Genomic DNA, 24,764 nt, shown 5'->3' with positions numbered 1-24,764 from the left:
TGGATTTCTGGGACTCCGAAATATCACACTGAAAGACAGTGCCTGAAAGCAAAGCAATTAATACTGTCTATACAGTCCATTCCCAATAACACACTCTTTCATTCTTAGACTCTCAGTAAAAATTCTGCAATTGTCTGGATTTGCACATCAACTTCCTGTATTCAAAGAATAGATATGTGTGTAGCCTTGGAAAAAATATATTTTATTTTTCTCCAGACTTCAACATTGTTTAAATGACACCGATAATGGAAAGATTTCCTTCAACATACTCATTTCAGGAATACCAGAAACATTCTCTCTTTTGAGAAATAATAACGAAAAAAGAAAGAATGGTCTCCCTAAGATGTTAGTAATCTAAACTCTAGTTAAAGTGATTTCTAAGTAATTAACAGGAATAAAATGGTTTCACTGGTTTATGTTCATTTCTCTACCTGTCTTCATATTCAAAGACCTTCATATTCAAAGGTACAAAGATGAGTATTACTGTTATATAATTACAGGACTGTATTGAGTACTTTATCATGTATTACCTCATTTAATTCCTACAACCTATTAAGATAGGTACTGTCATTTTCTCCATTTTAGCAGAAATGAAACCCTGGATACAGAGAGGCTAAAGAATTTATTTAAGGTCACATAGCTTGTTAAGTTGCAAGATAAGCTTTGTCTAAGAGATTTGGTTTCAGAATATGTCCCCTTAACCATGTACTGTGGTATTATACTGTGTATAATAGCAATGTACTGAGCTGTTATTCTGCTTTTTGAAGGAAGCTAGGCTTTTTTTTTTTTAATCATCTCTTCGCCTAAATTTGAAAATGATAGGAGAGAAAAAGTAATATTCCAGCAACACTTGATCAATTCAAGACTTCAAAAACAATGTTGCCAAGAAGGAAGTGAGAAACAAGGGAAGAAATTCTAAAACAAGATCAATGAAGTCACTGTTTAAAGAAAAGAAAGGACTTATTCTCTTGGAAGGGTGTGAACTATTTATTCACAAATACCTGATGAGATACAGAAAACGTGCATGCACACATACACACAGTCTCTCTCTCTCTCTCTAAGATAAATAAACGTAATATTAGAAAGAATGGGTAGGTATACAATGTTTTAAATTCTGCTGTCTTCCCATACTCTTCCCTCTGGCCTCAAGAACACGATACTATTCTCTTAAGAGAAATGGCCATTATCAAGTGTATGATATTATGGGCAGCAGATGAGCAGATGGAGGAAGACATACCGTGGTAATGATGAAATTTTTAGGCATATTTAGTTGTTTAAAAAATCCTCAAATTGAACAGCCTCTTACTGGATTATATCCAATATCTAACTTCTAAACTTGTTATTCTTTAGGAATAGTGAGGGAAGAAGGGTGAAGGCAATTAGCCCCAAGGAGAGAAAAATCTAAAATGGGCTGAAAACAAATCTGACACTTTTCTTTACTTCTTTACGTCTTTCTTTCAAACCCCAGTTTGATTATCTGACTTTGGAAATTGAGAAATAAATCTGTGTTACCATTTTTGAGAAATGAATGGATGAACTTAACCAAGGATGGAGAATGGAGAAAACCCAAGACCACACAAATTTGCCTATAATGAATCATCATTACCAATTGCTATTTGGTGAGCATAATCTATGTGATGCCCCGTTTCTTCCCTCAAGGTACTTTTTGCCTAAGGAAAAAAGTAAATTATGGTATTTGCTGCTGTTTACATTACAAAACCCTCATTAGGGTTTAGTCATATAATGACAAGTGAGGTATCAAATCTGCCAACTTTAGCGAAAGCTGGATTATATGGAGGAAAAAGGAGAAACAGAAAGATAGGTGGCTAATCAATTAGCACATAACCATGTCACTGGAACTTTAGGCCCAATAAATAAAGCCTTTATCATTTAAGTCCTGATGAAATATTTTCTTTAAAAAGGCTCTGTTTGTAAATGGAAAAAAAGGTCACTTTATGATAGATTCATCTGCATTACAATTGGAATAAACATTAAACCACTAGAAAATTTCTGAATTCTACTACTACTAGTGAGATGTCTTACGTAGATTCTTCATTATACAATTTGTTCCATTTTGAATGGAAATGTTAATCATACCGGAAGAAATTACTATACATATTCGATACCACTGCCAGTAAAACTAGCAGTGACTACATCAGTAATGGCTACTACGTTCTGAGCATGCATCAGGACACATCCACAACACTATGTTAGGAATGCAGTTGTGACCACAGATACTTATTCGATTCAAAGAAATATATTTTTATTTCTTATTTATCTCATAAAGTAAATTTCATATCAGATTTTGACATGAACATGTTTTCCCCTGCTTTTTTCTGGATCTACATTTAACAGCCTCCAGTTTCTGTCCCATCTCATTCTTGCTCTCATGCAGTCCCTCATCACAGATCTTTCTTAAAATAGCCTCCATGCTGGTTTACCTGCCAGCAATTTCTTAATTCACACCAAATCCTCCCTACCAATCCATTCAGCACATTGTAGTAGAGTGGTTTTTTTTTAGGGTAAAAAAAGTTTTAAAGCATCCTGCTCAACAACCCACATATTTCTTGCTGCTTTGCTGTTGTGTGTGTGAACATGAGCTGTTGTTTCTCAGCCCCACACCTAGAACACACCTTTCTCTGTGCTTTACCAGGCAAACCCTCCTTACTCCTTAGCCTAGCTCAAAAATCAGCTCCCCTGTAAAGCCTTCCCTGGCTTTCCTAGATCTAACAATGCTTGTCTCCTAGATTCACCAGGGTTTATCTGGCTAAGTAAGAGTTGTAGAGGCAACTTCAGATTTATACATGCATATATGTAACTGAAAGAACATATACAGATATGTATTTCATGTGTACACTCAAATACTGAATATTACTTTTAATCATATAAATGTATTAATAATGAATATACTATTTAATATAAATTATACAAATAATATTAATGAAATTCATAGCTTTAAAAAAGTTCTTAGTTTAATTTAATTTTTCTTACTGCCTCACTGTTTTTAAAAGTAATCCTTAGCTTCCTGAATTTGCATAAGAATGTTACCTGCTGATTGCTGGTAGATGGATCAGACTCAAATGTGTTTGCTGATTGCTATCACTAGCGAATCTACAGAATCATAGTCCTGGTGGGTGTGGTAGGCATCCATTCTTAGTCTAATCAACATTTCCATGAAACGCTAAAGCTTTCTGCTTTCAACATATGTGGAGAACTTATGGAAAAAAGCACTGTACTTTATAATACATTTTATTAGAGATCAGTGAATATATCAGTGTGTCTCTGAAAGAAATCAACAGCACGTTTTCCTACCTATACAGTGGCCCTGCTGCCTTGGTGGGAATGTATCTCTAGATCAATGAAGGGCCTGTCATTCGTTGTTAACCCAACAGTCATCCCCGCCTTTCCTGGCTAGCATAATCCAATTTTCTTCCGGGTAGCAATATGCTTATCTACAGACTGATTGGTCTATGGGTAGGTATGCGATTCAATTATAGGTGATGAAACCTAAAGTGGAAGTCTAAAAAGAGCTTTTGGAAAAGACTGTCTTCCCTGATTAAAGAGACAATAAAACCCTTTTTGGCCCCCCGCTTCCTTACCTACTGTTTAGAACACCATTGTATGAGATAGAATGCTTGAAGTTATGGCAGCCATCTTGAGGCCCTAAGGGATGATACAATCAATTAACCAAAGAGGAAGGAATGAAATTTTCCCAGTATTTGGTTATTGGAACCAAGATGATACTATCAAGGAACAGCACCAATTGTAGAATTATCTGTTTCTAGACTTCTTATATCAGATTAAAAAATTATTATTATTTGAGACTAAATATATGATGTTATAAATGGGTCCAGAAAAAAATCTGAAGATTCCAGCTTTGGTGATTACTAGCAATGAAGTTAAACAAGGGAAAGCAAAGCAGAATTGCCTAGGAAAGGAGAAGCTGATGACTGACCTTTTCGTCATGATCTATTTCTATTGCCAAGGAACACCGGATGGAGATGTGGGCAAAACTAGGGATGAGGGCTGACACCCAGAGGAGACCCTGGGCAGACAGATGACTTGGACACCTCTGCAGAGAGATGAAAGTTACAGCCATGGACCTGAGTCAGACACAGAAAGGGCTTAAGTTAGAACACGCTGGATGCTTTATTAGAGGACAGGAGGAGCAGAAAGCGCCAGCAAAGGCAATGGCCAGAGGCACTCGGGAGAGAGAAAGCAGTGAGCTCTCCTCTCACATTCAGTTAAGGAGTGCAGGAGTGGGAGCTGAGGCCCTTTTGGAGAACGATTGGGCATTATCACATTTTTGAATGTGCATTCTTTGTCATTGGTCCTGGTAGTGCCTTTCTTAAATACTTATCCTACAAAAATATTAGTATTTCAGTGAAAACACATACACCCAAAGATGTTCACTGAAGCCAAAAAATGAGAAACCACCCAAGTGTTCAACCTGGGAGACTGGGTAAAAATATGTAAATTTACACAGTGAAAGATGTCCAACCAACTGACAAGTCATGCATTTGTGTAAAAGCAGTAACTCTGGTTTTCCAGAATAACATCTAAATATAAACATGAGATTTCAGCAATGAAAGTGATTAACAAAATAAGTTTAATTCCTGGTGTTTAAATCTCAACATGGATGCAGATACAAGCTACAATGGCACCTGTCAAGGAAGTCAGTGTTTAGAGAGTAGCATCTCTTCCCAACCTCAGTCCTCCTCTAGCTCCTCTACTCAGAAACTTCTTATTTCACCACCCACATATACCCTATAAACACTCACTGAGCAGTTACCATGTGCCTGTGTATTGTTACCTAAGGTACTGAAATGGTTATTTTACAATGTTCATCTTTTTTTTTTTTTTTTTGAGACGAAGTCTCACTCTGTCAGAAGGCTGGAGTGCAATGGTGCGATCTTGGCTCACTGTAACCTCTGCCTCCCTGGTTCAAGTGATTCTCCTGCCTCAGCCTCCTGGCACATGCCCCTACATCTAGCTAATTTTTGTATTTTTAGTAGAGACAGGGTTTCACCATGCTGCCAGGATGGTCTCAATCTCCTGACCTTGTGATCCACCCGCCTTGGACTCCCAAAGTGCTGGGATTACAGGCATGAGCCACTGCGCCTGGCCAATGTTAATCTTTTAAAAATAGAAGACAAAAGCCAAACAAATGAGGATACGACCATATGAGAACTACTACATTACAGGCAAATCAAAAGTGCACAGGAGGGTCGGTACCTAACTTTATCCTGGGGAGCTGAGCAGACTTCAGAGGCGGCATGAGTCTTGAAAAACGAGTAAGGAGATTGTTAGGCTGGGAAAGGGAAAGGCAATCTAAGCAGAGAGGATGTTTAATGACATGGAAGCATAAAATTTAGTGGCATGATTTTTCAAGAAGGAGCAAAAAGGTCTGGATGGCAAGATCATAGGGTGTGTGGAAATGGGTTTGGCTTGGGTGGGAGAGCAAGAATGGAGAGAAACGTTAAGAACAGTTGACTGCTGCATTCCAGGGCTCAGAGTATATGGACTTGTGTGTGTGGGCAATGGGGAGTCACCGGTAATTTTGACTCCCCCTTAACCTCCCAAGCCTGCTTGTTTCCCACAGTGGTCCATGCTGTCTTGCTGTTCCCACAGGTCCCTTCTCTACACCAGTCTTGCCTTTCCAGGAGAAAGAAAATCTGCTTTTCTGATGAACTGTAGTCTTGATCTTTCATCCATTCTGGAAAAATAGGATTTTATAGGCAGGTAAGGATATTCTCATGAATATATGTGAAGACCACCATTTTAGGAATTTACTTCACATTCTTGATAGTAAGTTTTTAAATGCTTTACTTTATAAAAGCTTTATTTTATTTTTTCCCCTAATCTGCTTTTTCTAAACTAGTAAAAGCTAGTTTTCTGGAACTAGGTTACAGATAGACTTTGGCCCATTTAACAAGGTCAGACTGTTTATTCTTGACAGAATTCTTTCCCACTGTAAAAAGGTACTTTTAAATGCCACATTCCAAAACCAATGCCAGTAAGCCACTGAAGCATATTTTCCCACAAGAACTGATACCATGTGCAGTCCCTACCTCACTGAAATCACCCAGTGTTACATAAGGTGTAGATAGTATTTAATGTCACCATGAAATCTATCAACTGAAATATGCCAGCCATATATTTATAAAACATTTCCATACATTTCAAAATATTGGTAACCTTTAAAAAAGTTAATTAATAAAAATAAAAATAAAAAAAAAGAAAGGGAAGGAAATTTCAGTGCTAGAAATTTTTAAAAAAGAATTTAAGACAGAGGAAGAAAATGTCTCGTAACTTTATATCAGTATCCAAACCTGAAGCAGTAGAGCTTTTTCTCCCTTATTTTGGGGTTTTTATAGTTGCGCTGTTAAATTTACAGCCCCATTTTTAGATTCTGCCGGCCTTCAAAATAAATACATGAGCAGTACTAAAGTAAATTCTCCTACGCTTTTCCCTTTTCTCTTGTGGATGTTTCCCTGAGATTTGAAGGTAGATTATTCCTCCACAGCCAACAGTAAAGTTCAACATTCAAGTTTATGAGGGATTTAAAAATCATCAGTATCCTTGTAGATAGATGCTGGGTGCAACAATGTCACTCACCCTGGGTTTCAAAATCCCTACAGAAGAGGAAAGAAGAAAGCAGGAGCAATAAGAGGAATGGCTCAGTAGCCAAAAGACCATCATTTAGAAATGCACTGGGAAGATGAGTAATAAAGTCAATACATGCAACAGAGAATCCAACGCTACAAAGTAATCATATAAAAGTCTGAGCCCAGCTTTTGGAGAAACTTATACAGATAACAGGAACACATATTTAATCTTCTCAAGGTCCCAAATGGATTAGATAAAAGACTAAGGAAAACTACAATGGAGACATTTTCAACCCCTTCTTGGGACACCATGGTTCCTCCAAAGATCCCAAGAGATCTTAGCTTTAAAATAAAAGCATAACATACAGAAAATCTAAGTGCACAAGTCAGGAGATCTGGCAAGGTTTGTGATCTCGAATAAAGAAGGACAAAGGACAATAATTATCTGAAGGTTATAAATGGCTGCCCAGACAGACATTCAAAGTGGAAATGTTACTCCCGCAGAGCTCAAGTTATTATCAAGGAGTGACGCAGGGAATTGGGAAGATTAGCTGAAAGTTGTGTCTAAAAAAAATTAAAAAGATTTTTTTTAGATGCTTATAATTGATGATGGAACGATACAAGCAGTAACATGGAGAATGCAGAGTAGAAAATTCATTCATTGATTCATTTGTAAAAGCAGGGAGTTGTGAAAGCATTTAAGTTCAAAGAATAGTGAAAAGCTGATAAAGAATATGTGCTTATGTACACGGCGGTGGACTGTGGGCAGACGTGATGAAAGGACAGAAAGGTCGGCTGGAGCTGAACTACAAAAAGCTTTGTATGCCATGCTGTAGAGTTGTAATTCATTCTTTAGGCACTGGAGAATCATAAGAATTCATTCATTCATTCACCAAAAAGGCACTGTGGGAAATGCTAGAATACACAGAATGTTATTTGGACTGAGTGAATAAAAATGAATATAACCAATGTTACAGAACTTGAGAAACATTATCTTGATTCAGAAACTTACACTATGATATTATCAAAGTCCAAGCAAAATATAGTGCCACCTCTCCTTTCCTTACAAGGAAGCAGTAACAGCTCTAAAATACAAGAGCTCACACATCTAAAGAATTAAAAAGGATGCAAAAGTCCAAGTTATTGAAATGTTGCTTTATATTCAATCCAAGGACCATATTTCATACTCCTTTGAGTATGAACATAACATCTGAGTTAAGTTAAGCAAATTTGGGGGAGATGGAATTATCACATTAAATAGAGTTCTAGCCCCTGAACAAGCTCAGAGGCATATTCCCAAAAATGTTAAATGTAGGAGGCAAAATGTTTTTTCATTTTCTGGATCCCTGACAAGCCCTTTGCTTGCAAACCTTTCTGAAGCATTTGGTCTCATTAATCTTAAAATGATGCTTGGTATCTATGTTTAATTTGGCCTCAGGCTTTTGAGATTTTGAATGGCATCATATAGGGTGTCTATATGAAAAACAGGTTCAGGCATGGTAACTCACATCTGTAATCCCAGCATTTTAGGAGACTGAGATAAGAGGATTGCTTGAGGCTAGGAGTTTGAGATCAGCCTGGGCAACATAGTGAGACTCCCATCTCTAAAAAAAGCAAAGTAGCTAGGCATGGTAGTGTGTACCTTTAGTCCTACTACTTGGGAGGCCGAGGCAGGAGGACGGCTTGAGCCCAGGAATTGGAGGCTGCAGTGAGCTAGGACTGTGCCACTGCACTCTAGCCTGGACAACACAGCAAGACATGGTCAAGGAAAGGAAAGGAAAGAGAATAGTAAAGGAAAAAGGGAAGGAGAAGGAAGAAGGAAGGAAAAAAGGAAGGGAGGGAGGGAGGGAATAAAGAAAGAAAAAGAAAAAAAGACAGACAACCAGACTCTCTCTATATCATACCCTGATAGATGCTGCCTAACAAATGCAGGAAGAAAGCAAGGAACATCCAGCTCTTTCTCTGAGTAAAACATCCTCCATGCCATAGCATTACAGTTGAACTGTTTTTGTCCAAACTAATTCACAACAGTAACCACTTATGAAGGAGCTAGAATTGGGTGAGTCAAATGAATGACTATCTTTTATAAACAAGGAATTCAGTCATTTGATTCACTTCGCAAATCTACTTGGTGCAATTAGATACCCACACGCATGTATATGCACCAACAGCAGCTTTCTGTGCAGTATGGACTACATTCTCTTTCTACATGGCAGAAATGCTCACAGTGGTCATCGATATTTGCCTTCACCGCGGAGGCAGAGTTAACCTATCAGATAGTAACTCAAATGTGTTTTATTACCACTGAGAATGCGCAATGGAGAATCTGGATGGGTTTTCATGTTTGTTTTGGCTCTGGCATTTTCCACGTACCCAGCTCTGGGAATCCTAAAGAAAACGTGTCCTGTTCCCAGCTCTGTGCACTGCCCCCATTGTGTTCCACTTCCCTCATTGGTGAAACTGAAAATGAAACCAGCACAAACACTCCATTGTTAACTATGAAATATGTACTGACAACTGGATGTTTTAACAAAACAGACCTGGTTGTGTCATGGCAAGACGCTGAGCGGAGAAGGAGTCACAGGAGCCCTTCCTGCTTCAGAGGTGTGTCCTGCACTTTCGCTGAGGTGACGAGGCAACAGGGCTTTGGGTTTTTTCCATTATACTCATGTAATGTTCTTGGTTTGATTTATTCAGTATGCACTGGCAGTGTCTGGAGGCTTCTGTGGGAGCTACTCAGCTGCCCAAGCCGAGGCACAAACCCTGCCAGGTCTCCATAGTAAATACAATGCTCACGAAGAGGAAACAAGCATAAACAATTTATTTTCTCCTGTAAAAGATGACATTGTTCTCCGATCTCTGGTCTTGCTTCACTGTGTCACTTGGTGGTGCCAACTAGGTGCTGTAGAATGAGTCACTCCAAACACACACACACACGCATGCACACACGCACGCACGCACACACTCCAAGCACAAATTGCATGATGCACAAATTCACAGGGTCCGTAGCCAGGTGTGTTCAAGAAGAGGATACTGGTGACCTCTTTAAGCATCCTGGCTGAGGAGGGAGGGCTTCGCTGTCCCTTAGACTATGCAGGTTCCTGAGCCTTATCATATGGTCTCATAAAACCATATCCTTTTTTTAAAATTGCACTTATCTCTGTTTCTAACTATACTTTTCTTTGTGTGACTATCTGTTTCAGATCTATCTCCCCATTTCCCTTGTAAGCTCTCTAAGAGCACGGACCTTGTCTATTTCCGTTCACCATCATCCCTCAGGTTTACTGACAGCATCTGATAGAAAGTGATCAGTAATTATTTGTTGACTGAAAGCCACAATTCAATTTCATTGATTTTCTCCCCTAGGCTTATAAAGAAGTTTCTGAATCCACAGCATTCCTTCAGTGTTACTAAAGGTTATCAACATTGGGATCAGAGTAAGGAAGATCATCAGAGGCATAAGAAGGGGATGTATGCAATTTTTTTTTCTTCAAGTTCCAGAATACATGTGCAGGACGTACAGGTTTGTTACAAAGGTAAACGTGTGCCATGGTAGTCTGCTACACAGATTATCCCACCACCTAGGTATCAAGACTAGTGCTCATTAGCTATTCTTCCTGACGCTTTCCCTGGCAATTTTTGTAATATTTATGGTATTAAATAATTTAATGATCTCAAATAAAGCAATATTGGGAATCTTATCAGTTACAGATTAAAAAAAATTTCCAAATGAAGTTTTGTACTCTGTACAGCTGTCGAATAAACGTCTTCCTGTGTTTAAAATTTACTTGTTGTCTTTTTGGGATTTCTATGGAATAAAAGTTGTTTTCGGAAAATGTCTATCTTTTATTAGTGAAGGTAATATGGAGAAAAAGATCCTTGGAGAAAGAGAATATAATTCATTTAGTGAGAATTTTATTAAGTCACTAAAAAGATAGGAACATATTCCCACTCTTCCATTATGGTACAAAAAGGAATTTTTCTCTAAACTATATGGGTGGATTAGGCACAGGCATTTGAAGGGAAAATGCTAACTTCATTAATAGCATTAAATGAGTGTATAAAGGCCCTCAAAATACAATGACAGGCCACTCTCAGGTTCAGTGCAAAGAAGAAATTGATGGAAGGCAGGCCAATTTTGGATTTCATCTCAGGAGGTGAAGCTACTGAGGTCAAAATGAGGTAAAAAAGAATGACCTCATTTTAGGTTACAGGCTTCTCCCTACCCATGGATGGCTTTATGATGGCTGTCCTGGGGAGTGACTGGCTCTAACTGCCTGGGTGTTGGTAATCACATGTGGTATAAAAACATCAATACTGGTATCACCTTGGGTGGTCCCCAAAGTAGTCCCATGTACAGTGAGAGCAGCACAATGCATGTGCTGTTGCAGTGATGCACTTGGGTAATTTTAAGGGAGAGGACACAGATAGAAGTGAATCATTTTTCCTAAGCAATGATACTTTTATAAGACATTCAGGTCCACAGTGTGGCAAAAGCTTTACTGAGATCTACATAAAAAAAGAAAACTAGGAGGTACCAGTTCATGACCCAGTGTTTCTCACTGTGTCAAAATGTGGCATGAGCTAGTTGTTTTTCCTCTTACCATTTTAACAAGACTTTAAAAAAATTTAAAAAAAATGGACTCCTAAATATTTGTGGAACCTCTAAATACCCTTTGTAGAACCCGAGAGTTCCACAGAACACAGTCTGATACCTTCCGAGGTACTGAAATTTTGGTATGGAACAAAGAGGAGTAGGGATAGTGGGCGGAGCCAGTGTTATGAACATTAGAATTCTCTAAGCCATTTACAACCTATTTGGTGAATTCAGACTTAATCTGGTCACACTGCCTTTTTGAATGGCAGTTTTCCCACTTTCAGAATGAAATGGTTGATAAAGAGTTCCAAGAACACCAAATCCAATGGCAACAGTATCACACTCCAAGCTGTATGGTTAGGTTTAGAAAAAAAATAAATAAACATTTTGCATCATAAACGGGAAGATAAGACTGCTCCCTTCCTGAGCTTGCTGGTCACAGTGCTTCGTGACCGTCCGAGCCCTCACTAGGGCGGCTGGTGATGTTCTCAGCTCTGCTCTAAGATGTGTCAGACCCAGGTGCAGTCAGGTAGGACTGAAACTGCCAGCTGAGCAGCTGGTCTGTATTTCCCTTATCTTGAAAAAAATGAGTTGAACCATGCACTACATTTCACATGAGAAGGACCTAGAAATGTTGACTTCAGAGTGACTCTAAATATAATTTCAGCTAGTCACAACAGTCATTGTACCAAATATGTGTATATTCTTGAAATACTTTTGCCACAGACATTATATAACTGCATGTGTCATGATTCTTGCCTATCAGTTACCTGCAATGGAAGGAACCTCCCTGGAACCTGTTCTCATTGGTTTTCCAATGAGAATAAATGTAACAGTCAATAGAGGTCAGAGAAGTTAATTTTTCATGGTTTCAGAGAAATTTTTCTGACAAAAATAATCCATGCCAGGTGTTAAGTGTAACAGGCCCCGCTTTTCTGCACATTTCCAACTCCTTCTTTGAACCACAGGGGGCCTCACACACATGCTTACAGACACTCCAGATTGCAAGTCCAAGCTCTGCTCTATGCTGCAAACAGCTGCCCCTGGGCTTAGGGGTGAACACGCAAGTGGCAAAATCTCTATTAGGAGGAAGGATGAGCCCATGCTGTTCTCATTTAGTCAGGGAACTGCAATGTCCTGTGTGTGGTATGCGGTGGGGTGGAGGTCTCAAGGGACATGTTTCCTTGGCACCCTGGGTTGTGTGCTCCATAAAAGGAGACAAGGCTGGAGCAGGGCCAGTGTAGGCTTCTCTAAAGCATGAGATCCAGGACAGGGGCCCCTCTTGCCTAGGATTAAGGCAAACACTGTTGCCTTCCACATCTTAATAATACAATTAAAGAAATAGGTATAATACCCTGTATAGGTACATGTGCACACAAGACACTATACTGAGCAGCAAGAATCCAATACCCCATAAAGACACCTGAATGTCATGCTGGAGGCAGCCTGGCAAAGTTAGGCATCCAAAGGACATTTAACTCTTTGATTAGTCCTCAATTTATCAGAAGAGGACAAAATAAGTCATTTGGTACAATGTTACATACCACCTACAGTTATACCTATAGTCCAGGCTACTGTCCTAAATTAATTTCTACCAAAGGCCCACATATGAAGTATATTCTACTTATGAAACTTGTTTTTCAGAACAAGAAACTCATTTTCACTTGAAAAATAAAATAATAAAGATCAGAATATAAGGAGTTACATCTTAAGATGCTGGAAAGCTTACCTGTCTAGAACTAATTTCTCAATTAATACAAAAGATGCCGTGTCTTGAATACTGGCATAGGGCACACTGGCTCAGAAATTAAGGAACAGGAGTTGAGGATCTCATGAACTTAAAAATGAAAATAAATACTGCTAACTGCTTCCTCAAAGTTCTCTATGTAAGAACATTTTGAAGTTTTCAGAAAGAAGTTAAGAGTATAAACTTTTGTAATTGTTCAAATAGAAATATCATTTATTATGTAAATACATATATATTAACATAGATAGTAAAAGTTGTCTAGTAATTCACCCATTCTTTCATTTAGAGGATGTTAATTATTTTAGAATAATACGACTCCTCTTCTAAAACTTGCTTTAATACCAAAATACAAGGGGTTAAAGAAAGTCTTCGAATAGGTAGTAGAATTACAATAACGCTACATTCCTCTATTTCTACAGCTTTCTGTTCAGGACAAGAAGTTCAATTCATACACATCATTTGTTCATGAGGTAGCAGAAAGGATTATGGTAAAAACAATACACAGACCATGAACCTGGGTTTGCATCAACTTTTCACTCCTAACTTGAGACTGAGCTACAGCATGTATCAATAACTTTCATGGTTTTTGAAAGACCTATTATGAAAGGGCATTAATACTTATTAATACCTTTCATGATTTTGAAAATGGACTCAGCCATTTTAAGGTATATGTTTTAGTAAGTCCTTCAGCTGCGCATTACCAGGTAGCTATGAGAAATATTGAAACACATCAAATGAAACCATTAAATGTATAACATAACTCCTTCCCTACACTTATTACAACCCAACTGCTTATATCTGCAAGTCAGCATTTATCAATTTATTCACTGAAAAGTATTTCCTGAGTGCCTATCAAAATAAACAAGGCACTGTGTGTTAGGGCTGAATAAGATGAGCATCTGCCTTCAAGGAACTTATAGCCTGATAAATAAAATCCCCAAATAACTAAAAACAAGATAGAAAACAGTATTATGGACCAGGCACGGTGGCTCATACCTATAATCCCAGCACTTTGGGAGGCCGAGGTGGACAGATCACTTGAATTCAGGAGTTCAAAGCCAGCCTGGCCAACACGGTGAAACCCCATCTCTACTAAAATTACAAAAATTAGCCCGGAGTGTTCTGTAATCACAGCTACTTGTGAGGCTGAGACACAAGAATCACTTGAACCTGGTGGGCAGAGGTTGCAGTGAGCCAAGATAGATAGGGTCACTGACTCCAGCCTGGGCAACAATGTGAAACTCCATCTCAAAACAAAAACAAAAACAAAATATGACTCTGGAAACACTGAGAGAGTAAAGAGGAATTAATTTTTGCAAGGGATACTTGAAAGGGTACCCCTGGAGTCAGGCTTTGAAAGATAAGTAAAATGCTAGCATTTCTCATAGTTTTAAGATGTCAGTTTCGAATCAGTTAACTTGTAATTCCTTTAACATTCCACAAATTAAGTTGATTCTCAGTTCCTGTATGACATAACCCACTAAAAAATGTGTATTTCCAGGAAGGGGAGTGTAGTCTTTTTCTCTTCAAGAGACACTAAAAATACATAACAGTTCACCCTGAAAAATTATGATTCCAAGTTTTTATATGTCACGATGTGTATATAAATCAACGCATTACTATATTAAATGGATATTTCCTTTAAGTAGAAAAATACAAAAGAGTGGGGACATTTAAAAATGTAGTATCCTATAGCAACATATCCTTTATTATTGCCATTAAATTCCAACTGTCACTCTTTCAAATAAATTCTGAATTTGTTCTATTCTAGTGTCCTCAGTTGCTAACATGTTCTACTTACGTCATTATAGGAAATACAAAGCATGCAGCAAAAACTAGGTACTGAAAAACTGTGTATTTATGACTGCCTTTCTCCCTTTCCTCTATGTCTACATTTTCCTGTTTGAACATATCAACTTTCAGCAAGAATGGAATGTTAATTGATGTTACGCACAAGCTGGGCTATTATTCCTCAAATTTAATAAGCAAAAAATATATAAAATAAAATCAAAACACAAACCAACTGGGTTTCCTGTTTTCATGTATGGTTTTTAGTGCCCATTTGGAGGGATTAAAACAAAAGTGTCCATCTCAGTTACAGCTCATCCTTCCCTCAATTAATGTACCCAAGGAGAGGAGTTCCTTCCATCTACTTCCCTGATGACTCTCCGGATCACAAAACCTATTCAAGCTGCTCCCCAGGGCCCCAAAACAACATGCGCAACAACTTCCTAGGGAAACCCGAAGCCTACCTCACCCTTCCCACTGGGGAAATACACAGAGTCAACCCTTTCTGGTGTGATTATATAAGAATACAAAGGCTTTCTTGACCCTGCCCAAAGCTGAGACCTATCTTTAAAACATCATCTTGTGCCATCTCTTCTCTAAAGCAATGGTGTATGCTGGGCAAAGAGGAAGCGAGTAGGATTTATCTTCTAACAATGGCAACATTTTCCAAGGAATCCTCTGCACTAAAAGTTCTGATGCCCCAGGAAAAGTCTATAATGTTTGGAAAGTAATTGGTCTTACACGTCCAGGTGGTAGCACCCCTATTTTGATTGGGGGCAGGAGGTGGGGGACACTTTTATAAATTGGATTTTTTCCTAAGGCAAGTTATCTGTCTCTTAGAATTTTCAACTCCTCTCTTGAATTTCTACTTATCAGCTGAAGTATTACTGAAATTTGGGGAAACAATTTTTTTGCTGTACAGAATGACCAAAGATGCTGCCAATCATTTCTTAACAACAGGGCCGTGCTGCTGCTGATGTGAGAACCACTCTGAGGCTAAAGATGAACAATATGGCTTCTTTTTATTTTTTATTTCTTTGTATATACAAGGACATTTTCTTTTTCTAAAATTCTTTTTCTTAAGGCTTAATTTATTGTATATAATTTATTTAATTTACTGTATATAAGGTGTGAATTTACCATATGCAAAATAGGTCTTTCAAAGAGAAAGGAATTAACATCTATTTCCAGGCTGCTCTGTTTGTATTTGAGGTGCAGAATTTCACAAAATCCATCTGAGAAATAATAAACTATATGGAGAAACAGAAGCTAAGCAATGTCAATAGAGATTATGGTTTTGCACCTGAATGGCACAAAGAAACAAGATATCCTAATTGTCATTTTTTGCCAAAAAGGGCCGTTGGGTTTGCTGTTTCTATTGAGGCTTATATGAGCCTTCGCCTGGCATGGCGGTATTAAACATTCATGCATTATCCAAGTTCACTGGGAATTTGATTTCTTCTTTAGAGCTGGCACCACAGCTTCAGAGGAGTGATTTAACACACCTGTGTAGGCACTCTGTTTCACAAACCAGGATGCTGCAGACAGGTCAACATTGCTCATACTCTTTCTTCCCTGACCTTGAGCTGTGTGTTCCCTAGGCATTGTGCATACAGCTCTGAAAACAGTGGTTATGGCAGAAAGCATTTGGAAACTTGTAACTGATTCCTGTCCAGTGGCTAAGATGCAACAGGCTATTTCTGCAATGGGTCCTGTTCACAACAAGCCCAGCCTGGATGTGACTGTAGCTGTAGGCAGAATGCTTTTTGCCTGCCCACTGGCATATAAAAAAGGGCAGACATTCTATCCACCAACTAGCCATGGGCAGTAGTAACGTTAGGGACATGGAAGGGGGACAGACTGTCATTCAAAAGAGGAAAAGTAAGTTTAATAAAGGACAGCACTCTCCCACTCACCACTGAAGTTAGAGCCATCTGGAAACTGTAGATGCGGGCAAGGCCAAAGTCAGCGAGTTTTATTTGTCCGTTGCTGGTCACCAGAATGTTTTGTGGTTTTAGATCGCGATGCACTACTCGGTGTGAATGAAGAAAGTCCAGACCTCGGAGAAGCTGAAACATCATATCCTAATAAAATAAAAAAAAAAGAGAAAATCAATAAATGCTCAAAACAGAAGTTCAGCCTCAGCATTTTGTGGCCGCTTGGCATGCAGCAGGCATTTGATAAGGATGGCTGATTGAGTGAATCTGTCTCCCTTCTTGCCTTTCCACTCCCACACTTTCAACAACACTGCAAAAAATTTCACTCTGAACCTGTATTTTATTAAGGAAAGGACAATTTTAAAATATTTTTGATGGGAGAGGAAACGTTCTAGAAGGTTATCTGTCAAACTGGTCTCAGTGGCTCATGCCGGGGAGAGGAAAGAAGAGGTTGTGATGGGACACTTTTTGCTTCTATATTGTTTAATGTGTCATTCCAACAATTAAAATCCAGTGTATAACAATATTGTTATTAATGGTGATTATCATTTTATAGCACCTAATACTAAACACTCACTGTATGTCAAGCACTATTCTAAGCATTGCCCACTTTTAGGCAGGCTCTTGCTCTGTTACCCAGGCTATAATGCAGGGGTGTGATCATGGCTCACTGCAGCCTTGACTTCCTGGGCTCAAGAGACCCTCCTGCCTTGGCCTCCCAAGTAGCTGGGACCAGAGGTGTGCACAACCATGCTAGGCTGGTTTAGTTTTCGTAGAGACAGGGTCTCACTATGTTGACTAGGGTGGTCTCAGACTCCTAGGCCCAAGGTATTCTCCTGCCTCAGCCTCCCAAAGTGCTGGGATTACAGATGTGAGCCACCATGCCCAGTCGTAATCAACTCTTTTAGAGTATTAACAGTCTTGATTTAAACTAGAGTCTGGAAAACCTCAATTCAAATCTCCAATGTATTCCTTTATCAAATCAATGAAAAAACGAGTATGTAAAATAAGGCAAGCCATTTAACCTCTCTAAGCCTTAGTTTCCCTCTCTGTAAAATGGGAAAGTAACAAAACCCACTTTATCATAGGATCATTGTAAAGCACTTAGCACCATAGTTAATATTCAGTAAATGGCGGCTCTTATTACTGTTATTATTAACCAGCATGGAGGAGGGGAGCATTCAGAATATAGACCAGGATCAGATCTTTTTCTAATTTTAGGATCAATATAAATATGTACAAGATTTAATACTCAGGAACAGTATCGGACAGTAGGAGCTAAGACATTGGGCATGATGTCATGATCCTCTGAAATTTGTGATAATTAAGAGTGACCTACTCCCCCCACCCAAATATTATGAGAATGGTGTATACAAGGGAGGATGGAGCCGTTTTATTAATACAACGGTTAGAAAAATGACTGGGCACCCTCGTGGATTTCAGAGCTGAAAGGGGCTATGAGGATACACTTATCATTGGCTGGATCACTGAATCCTCTGAGAACAGTATATCTGGTTACTGGTTTATGGTTTTGGTTACTGGTTTATGGTTTCGGTTACTGGTTTATGGTTTTGGTTCTTCCTTTAAAGTTGGGAGTTCTGTCTTTATATCCTAGCTTGTTTAAAACTAAAGCCTTAATTTTTCCTTTTATTAGGTGGAGAAAGTAGCAATTACTTTTCCTACTATTAGGGGGGTAAATGAAGTAACGTATGCCAAGTGCTGGTGCAGTTCCTGGCATATGGTAAGCATTTGACAAACAGTAATTATTACGATGATTATTGCCAAGATAAGTATCCTGATTTCTGGGGGAGACAGATTCACAAACAACTAAAGGAAAACATGACCATGCTAGAAGATCGATGTGAACAAAGCACTTGAGGGGGCACGCAGTGACCTAGAATCATTTTTGACATCCCCCTAAGTGAATATTCTGAACTGGCAGAGGTTACCTTCTAAGCTTCCCAAAACTCTGGAGAAGACTGCATTGGGGAGGGAAAGCCCTTCAAGACTTGAGAAACACTGCAGGTCCAATAAGTTGCAATGAATAAACAGGAGTGTGAAAATGTAGCACAAAATGTTCAAGAAGTCCTCTTCTGCTGTGGCAAATAAGTCTTTATTGGAAACACATGCACACAACTTGTAAGCACTGAATTTTAAAAAGCATGACTAACCTAAAGTAATGTCATGCTGGCTCGTCATCTTTAGCTTTTATACAGTTAAGTGTCACTCATTTAAAACAGTACAAAGAATAAATCTGGGTCATGCCGCAGTGTTCAGATAATTTTAGCAGCCAATTAGCAGAATAAAAATTTAAAAACATGTCTATTGCTTTTATTTGTGTTATATAGCACATACTATGTGTTCTTAATTAAAAAATTGATAAGATGTATAGATGCACGTTTAATGCAGAAAATAATGTTTAAAAAATCCAGAGAAGAAGAAAAATCACTCAAAAATTCCACCACTTGGAGAACGGAGAAAGCTTCACTGTTAATAACACTTTTCTGTGTGTCTTTCTAGTCTTTTAAAAATTACATATTTCATTATATTTGTATGTATAAGTATATTTAAGTAAAAATGGTTATAATTCTATACACATTATTTTGTGGCTCTTTTAAAAACATGTAACAATTCGTCATCAACATTTTGCCACTTTAATAAAATACTGCAATATGACTTTTTTATACAATGAGATTTTTAATGGCTGCATAGTTTTTCTCCCTGGGATATGCCATAATTATTATTATGCAGTTTTAGTTGTTTCACTGTGGCACTTATACTACAGGCCTAGTTCTCCTTTGTTTAAAGGTAGAGTAGATTAAAAGGGCTTGTTAATATCATACCAAAGCATGGGTTAGGCAGTATGAATCCACATGACTGCACTAACATTGATTCCACGTGCATAATGCCTATAGATGTAGGTTGATTCTATATAAGAATTACCATTCTTTAGATTTTATTAGGCTACTTAAAATTTTTATTTGGTTAGCAAATGAGTTCTTTTAAATCTCCAATACCTAGGTGCAATTGGAATTCTAAACCAATAAACACTGAGTTAATGACTTAAAAAACAAAATCTTGCCAAGCATCTCATGACCTTCAGTAATTCAACCACGAGTTAGGTTGTTGGGCGTTATGAGCCTGTTAGCACAACTGGCGAACCCCTCTCAGTCTTCAGCCATCCTTTATTGCAATACCTAATTTCAAAGGTGAAATACATTCAGCTATGCCAGGAACTCTGGTCCCAAATAATCATAAGTTATGGTCCCAATTCCAGAGGATGATATAAATAAACAAATTACAACATTAAATGAGGTAAGAAAAAACCCCTTTCCCACAGAATCACAAGAAGTGTTTTGATCAAAGACATTTCAAAGGATTCTCTACTTAAGCTTATTATCTGTTCGATCTCAATTTACAGTATTGTGAGACATACTCTTAAATTAGCTCCTGAAGATTTTAATCTAAATTATTCTGTCCCATATATGACTCAAATATTTCATAGTAATCCTAGTGATGCAATGCAATGAAATTATAGACACCACCAGTTGAGGCTCTTTCAGTTAAACGCAGGCTTAAAAGTTCCCCTTTTTATATTATACGGCACAGTTCTGGTATAAAAGGTTTGGACATGTAGTCATACCTACGATAAACAGTCACTTGGGACCCTCACTCTATCTTTTTAAAACATGTGACTTGCAAACATGTTTCAACAGGACACCAATGTGGAATGAAGTCTGCTCCGAGAGATCTTAGGTGGGGCTTTACATTGGCAATGCCCCTAAAAAGACTCTGGACCTTTCTGAACACAAGAAATCACCGCAGTCTTGTAATTATTTCTCTTACGTGTTCTAGAGCTCTAATCCTCTTACTTAAAATTAAGACAAATAAGCAAACTAAAAAACTACTTCAGGCTTTTCTAAAGGGAAAAGATTTATCATGGGGCCTTATTTTCTTTTTCTTTTCTTTTTAGAAACAGGGTCTTGCTCTGCCACCCAGGCTGGAGTGCAGTGGTATCATCATAGCTCACAGCAACCTCAAATTCCTTTGTTCAAACAATACTCCTGAGTAGCTGGAACCACAGGTATGTGTTACCCTGCCTGGCTACTTTTAAATTTTTGTAGAGACAGGGCTTTTGCTAAGTTGCCCAGGCTAGTCTTGAATTCCTAGCCTGAAGCCATCAATCTTTCTGCCTTGGCCTCCCAAAGTGCTGTGATTACAGGTGTGAGCCACTGCATCTGGCCTGGGCCTTATTAACTTATTACAAAAAAGTATGATTAGTTCCAAAGGACACTAAAAACACCTAAGTCATATCATATAATAAGTCACAGAATGACAATTTTAAATAGACAATTCTGGATGTAGAGACATATCTAGTGCGATACTCACATCCTCAAAGTTTTAGCACCAAAAATGTACATTGACAATTTATTTATTTAAATATTAAAAACAGGACATATCCAGCTTGTAGGAAAAGATAATCTTTTTTTCTCCTTATACTTAGTAAACCATAGTCTTTTGTTCTTCAAGCTTTCACAGAAATGTCTCCATAATGGTTTGTCTGTTTCCTATGAAGGGTGTTAGAGGAGCCCACAGCCTAAAATACACCACATATAACAAAGGCTTTTTTTGCACTAAACCAGTAAAAACACCTTGAATTAAGGTGAGGGTTACGATTACAGCAACAGAGGGAAAGGTCACCTGAGCCTGCAGAAAACTTCTCTTGCATGTCTCCCCATGTTCCTCTCCCCTCAGCCCGTGACAACCACCATTCTACTTTCTGTTTCTATGAATCTGCCTACTCTACGTATCTCATATATGTGGAATCACACTGTAGTTGTCTTTTTGTGAGTGGCTTACTTCACTTAACATAGTGCCCTCAAGGTTCATTCATGTTGTGGTGTGTGTCATAATTTCCTTCCTCTTTAAGGCTAAATAATATTCCATTGTATGTATATATGACATTTTGTTTATCTGATCATCCATGGATGGGCACCTCAGTAGTTTCCACTTCTTGGCTACTGTGAATATTGCTGCTATGAACACGGGTATACAATGATCTCTTTGTGACTCTGCTTTCAACTTTTTTTTGATATATACTCAGAAGTGAAATTGCTGGATCTGTTCCCAGAAATTTAGTTCTCCCATAAAATGTGGTATAATATTGCTACCTAAGCAATGAAATAGTGATTAACAGAGTCATGTTAAGGTCCTAGAGGGTTAGCCAAGTGGCTTCATTCACTCCTTGGAGATTCCATGCATTCCTGTCTGCATTCTGGGAGAATCTATGCTACAAGTCCCCACGTCAAGCTTGCTGTACGTACACATCTTACACTCTGTTTCAAAACCTGACAGCGTTCCTGTGTGCTTTCACTGATCAATTCGCAATGACAATAATGAGCTTCATAGTCTGCTTATAAGCAGGTCTCCCCTACTTCTCACTTTGGTCCTCAGGAGGACCCAAAGAATGCTTCATCCAGAAAACAAAAGACAAAACAAATTCTGAGAAAGCAAGAGGAGGGTTCAAGAAGATTCCTTAAAATTTCCAGATCACCTGGAAAGTTGTAATAGATGAATTCAAAGCAAGCCATTAACTGGCAACCTAAATGAGTCACACATGAATTTTGTTCCGCAGCAGAGCATGGTCAAGCTGTGTCATAATGCCTGTCTCTTTGCCACTGTGCGTGCCGAGCTAGGCACACATCGCCTCAGGGACCCTCAGGAGAAACAAACGCATGGACCCTAAATGGAAACGCTGACTTCTTATTTTTACTGCTTCTAGGCAATTGGATAGAAGTGTAGTAAAGTGGTGTTGCATGTAAATTTTAATAATGAAATATGCATTCTGAAATGAGAACAGAACCCATTTTTTATTCATTCCTGGAAGTGATGATAATGCTGAGAAGGTTATCATCAGTCTCAACTAACTAGAAATTAAAAAAAAAAGATAATGAATTATTTCCACCAAGCCTAAAAATGTTGGTGTTTGAGGAACAATGTAATGACTTAAAACAACAGTATGAAAGACTAAATCATTACCTCATCATAATGGCTATTATTAACCCACTGTGGAAAATCATCAGGAACTGAAACTACAAATATGCAATGCTAAATATAATTTCTTCAGAGCAGGAGATAAAAATCAGCACGGGGTAAAAATGTAAGAAAACATGAAGCCTAAGTGCCTAGGTTGTTGTGTCATGACCCAAGTGGTTATCATTCTATGCAAGTTGTATTGTGAGGCTTTTAAAAACATTTTGCAATGTGCTGTGAATATTTCCACATTTCAACACACATTTTTCTATAATGATATTTTAGGCCAGGTGTGGTGGCCCACACCTGTGATCCTAACACTCTGGGTGGCTGAGGTGGGAGGATCACTTTAGCCCAGGAGTTTGAGACCAGCCTGGGCAACATAGGGAGACCCCGTCTCTACAAAAAACAAAAAATTAGTTGGGTATGTTGGCTCAAGCCTGTGGCCCCAGCTACTTGGGAGGCGTAGGTGGGAAGATCACTTGAGCCTGGGAGGTCGAGGCTGCAGTGAGCCGTGATTGCACAACTGCACCCCAGCCTGGGTGACAGATCTCAAAAAAAGAAGAAATTTTAATAAGCTTTCTAATAGCTGCAATTGGACAAAATGCCTTCTTATTTAAACATTCTTCCTCTCAATTCCCTCTCTTGAGAATTTTCCCCTCACTTTGTATTTCCTTCCTCTTCAAATGAGGTAATGCTTAGAGAAGCTGGTTTTCCACAAGAGTGGAGCAGATTATGATTTGCGTGATGTAGAAGACACTGCTGGTTGTCACCCATGAAGAGTTGGTCCAGGCCAATGAAGGCAATCCACATTTCCTTTTGCTAAGAATTGATCCATGGATGAACATGACGCCCAGTCCTGTATGGGCAAATTGGCTAGAGTTTCATGAAGCATTTTCCTCCTTGGTAAGAGGTGCACAATAGAATGCTCTCTGTTGCACTTCCTCATCTCCCATTCCTCACCCACGTCTTATACTGAATGCTACTGCTTTATAGCATAAACTTACAGCTGTAGCAACCATCTTGAAACATAATGAGACATCATCTGTACATATAAAACGCCAGAGTGTAAACAGGGAAAGAGTCTCGTTCTTTGATGACATCAGTGAATAGTTGCATCAACTTTCGGGCTGCCTGCCTCCAGTAATAATATTATTTACATAATAATTTACATATTATTATGTAAATAATAACCATTTACTTGTAGTTATGTAAATAATAATGCTTTCTTCTGGAGCTGGTTTTTCATTGAGTGTTCTGTAATCTGCAGTTGAAAATTATTCTAACAAATCTAACTTAATTAAAATTATATTAACTTAAACCTGTTATGAACATTATCTTTCATTTACAGCCACCATGGTTCACCCCAGGGTAAGGTACAGACCCAATGGGGCCTATACCAACATTCTTTTCTTGTTTCCAATTACCCTTTCCACGTGGATATCCTTTTCTTTTTGAGGTGTGCACTTCCTTCCATTAATGTTTATAATATCACCTTCACCATCACTATCATTTCCTGTCAACTCTCTATATTACTCAGGGACTCTGGCTCACCCTGTCTACCCCACACTCAACATCTTCCAGCAGGACGCCAACATCCCTGGGATGACCAAGCTAATATTAGCTTCAGAACTTTGACTTCTTTAATCTCATTCAATTTTGCCATCTACATAATACTCATGCAGACGGTTAGTCTCTGTTTTATAAGTGGAATGAAAATGCATACAATTTTGTAACTATCTTTTTCACATCACACTGTATACTGAACTCATTTGCATGTAGACCTATTGGCAATATATCTATAGCTTAATTTTTAATGGTTCTATATTATTCTATTTTTATTTATATACCATGATTAGCAAAAGGGTTTAAGCAGTCATTAAATTAACCACGAATTTTAAATACCATTATCTCTCATGTTCTAAATTACTTGAAGTTATTTTCTGGACTTTTACTCTTCTGTCTCTGGCTCTGTTTATAGTACCTCTCTCCTTTAATTATGAAATATTTGGAGTAAATTTTAATATCTTCAAGGAAAGTTTTCTCTTTCCATT

General features: G+C 38.3%; 1 protein-coding gene across 5 annotated transcripts in view; it reads right to left on the bottom strand.

Moving 5' to 3' along the window:
* CDK6 (cyclin dependent kinase 6) overlaps positions 1 to 24,764 on the bottom strand; it is a 228,799-nt gene that overhangs the window by 103,837 nt on the left and 100,198 nt on the right. For all 5 annotated transcript variants that reach the window (XM_017536421.2, XM_017536423.2, XM_037741298.1 and 2 more), the window contains one exon: positions 16,657 to 16,824. In XM_017536421.2, the coding sequence (XP_017391910.1) occupies positions 16,657 to 16,824 (168 nt within the window). The remainder of the gene's footprint in view (positions 1 to 16,656; positions 16,825 to 24,764) is intronic.

This window comes from Cebus imitator, unplaced genomic scaffold (genome assembly GCF_001604975.1).
Source record: "Cebus imitator isolate Cc_AM_T3 unplaced genomic scaffold, Cebus_imitator-1.0 Scaffold98, whole genome shotgun sequence".
NCBI classification, from domain to species: Eukaryota; Metazoa; Chordata; class Mammalia; order Primates; family Cebidae; genus Cebus; species Cebus imitator.
This window is presented reverse-complemented; position numbering and strand designations above follow the sequence as displayed.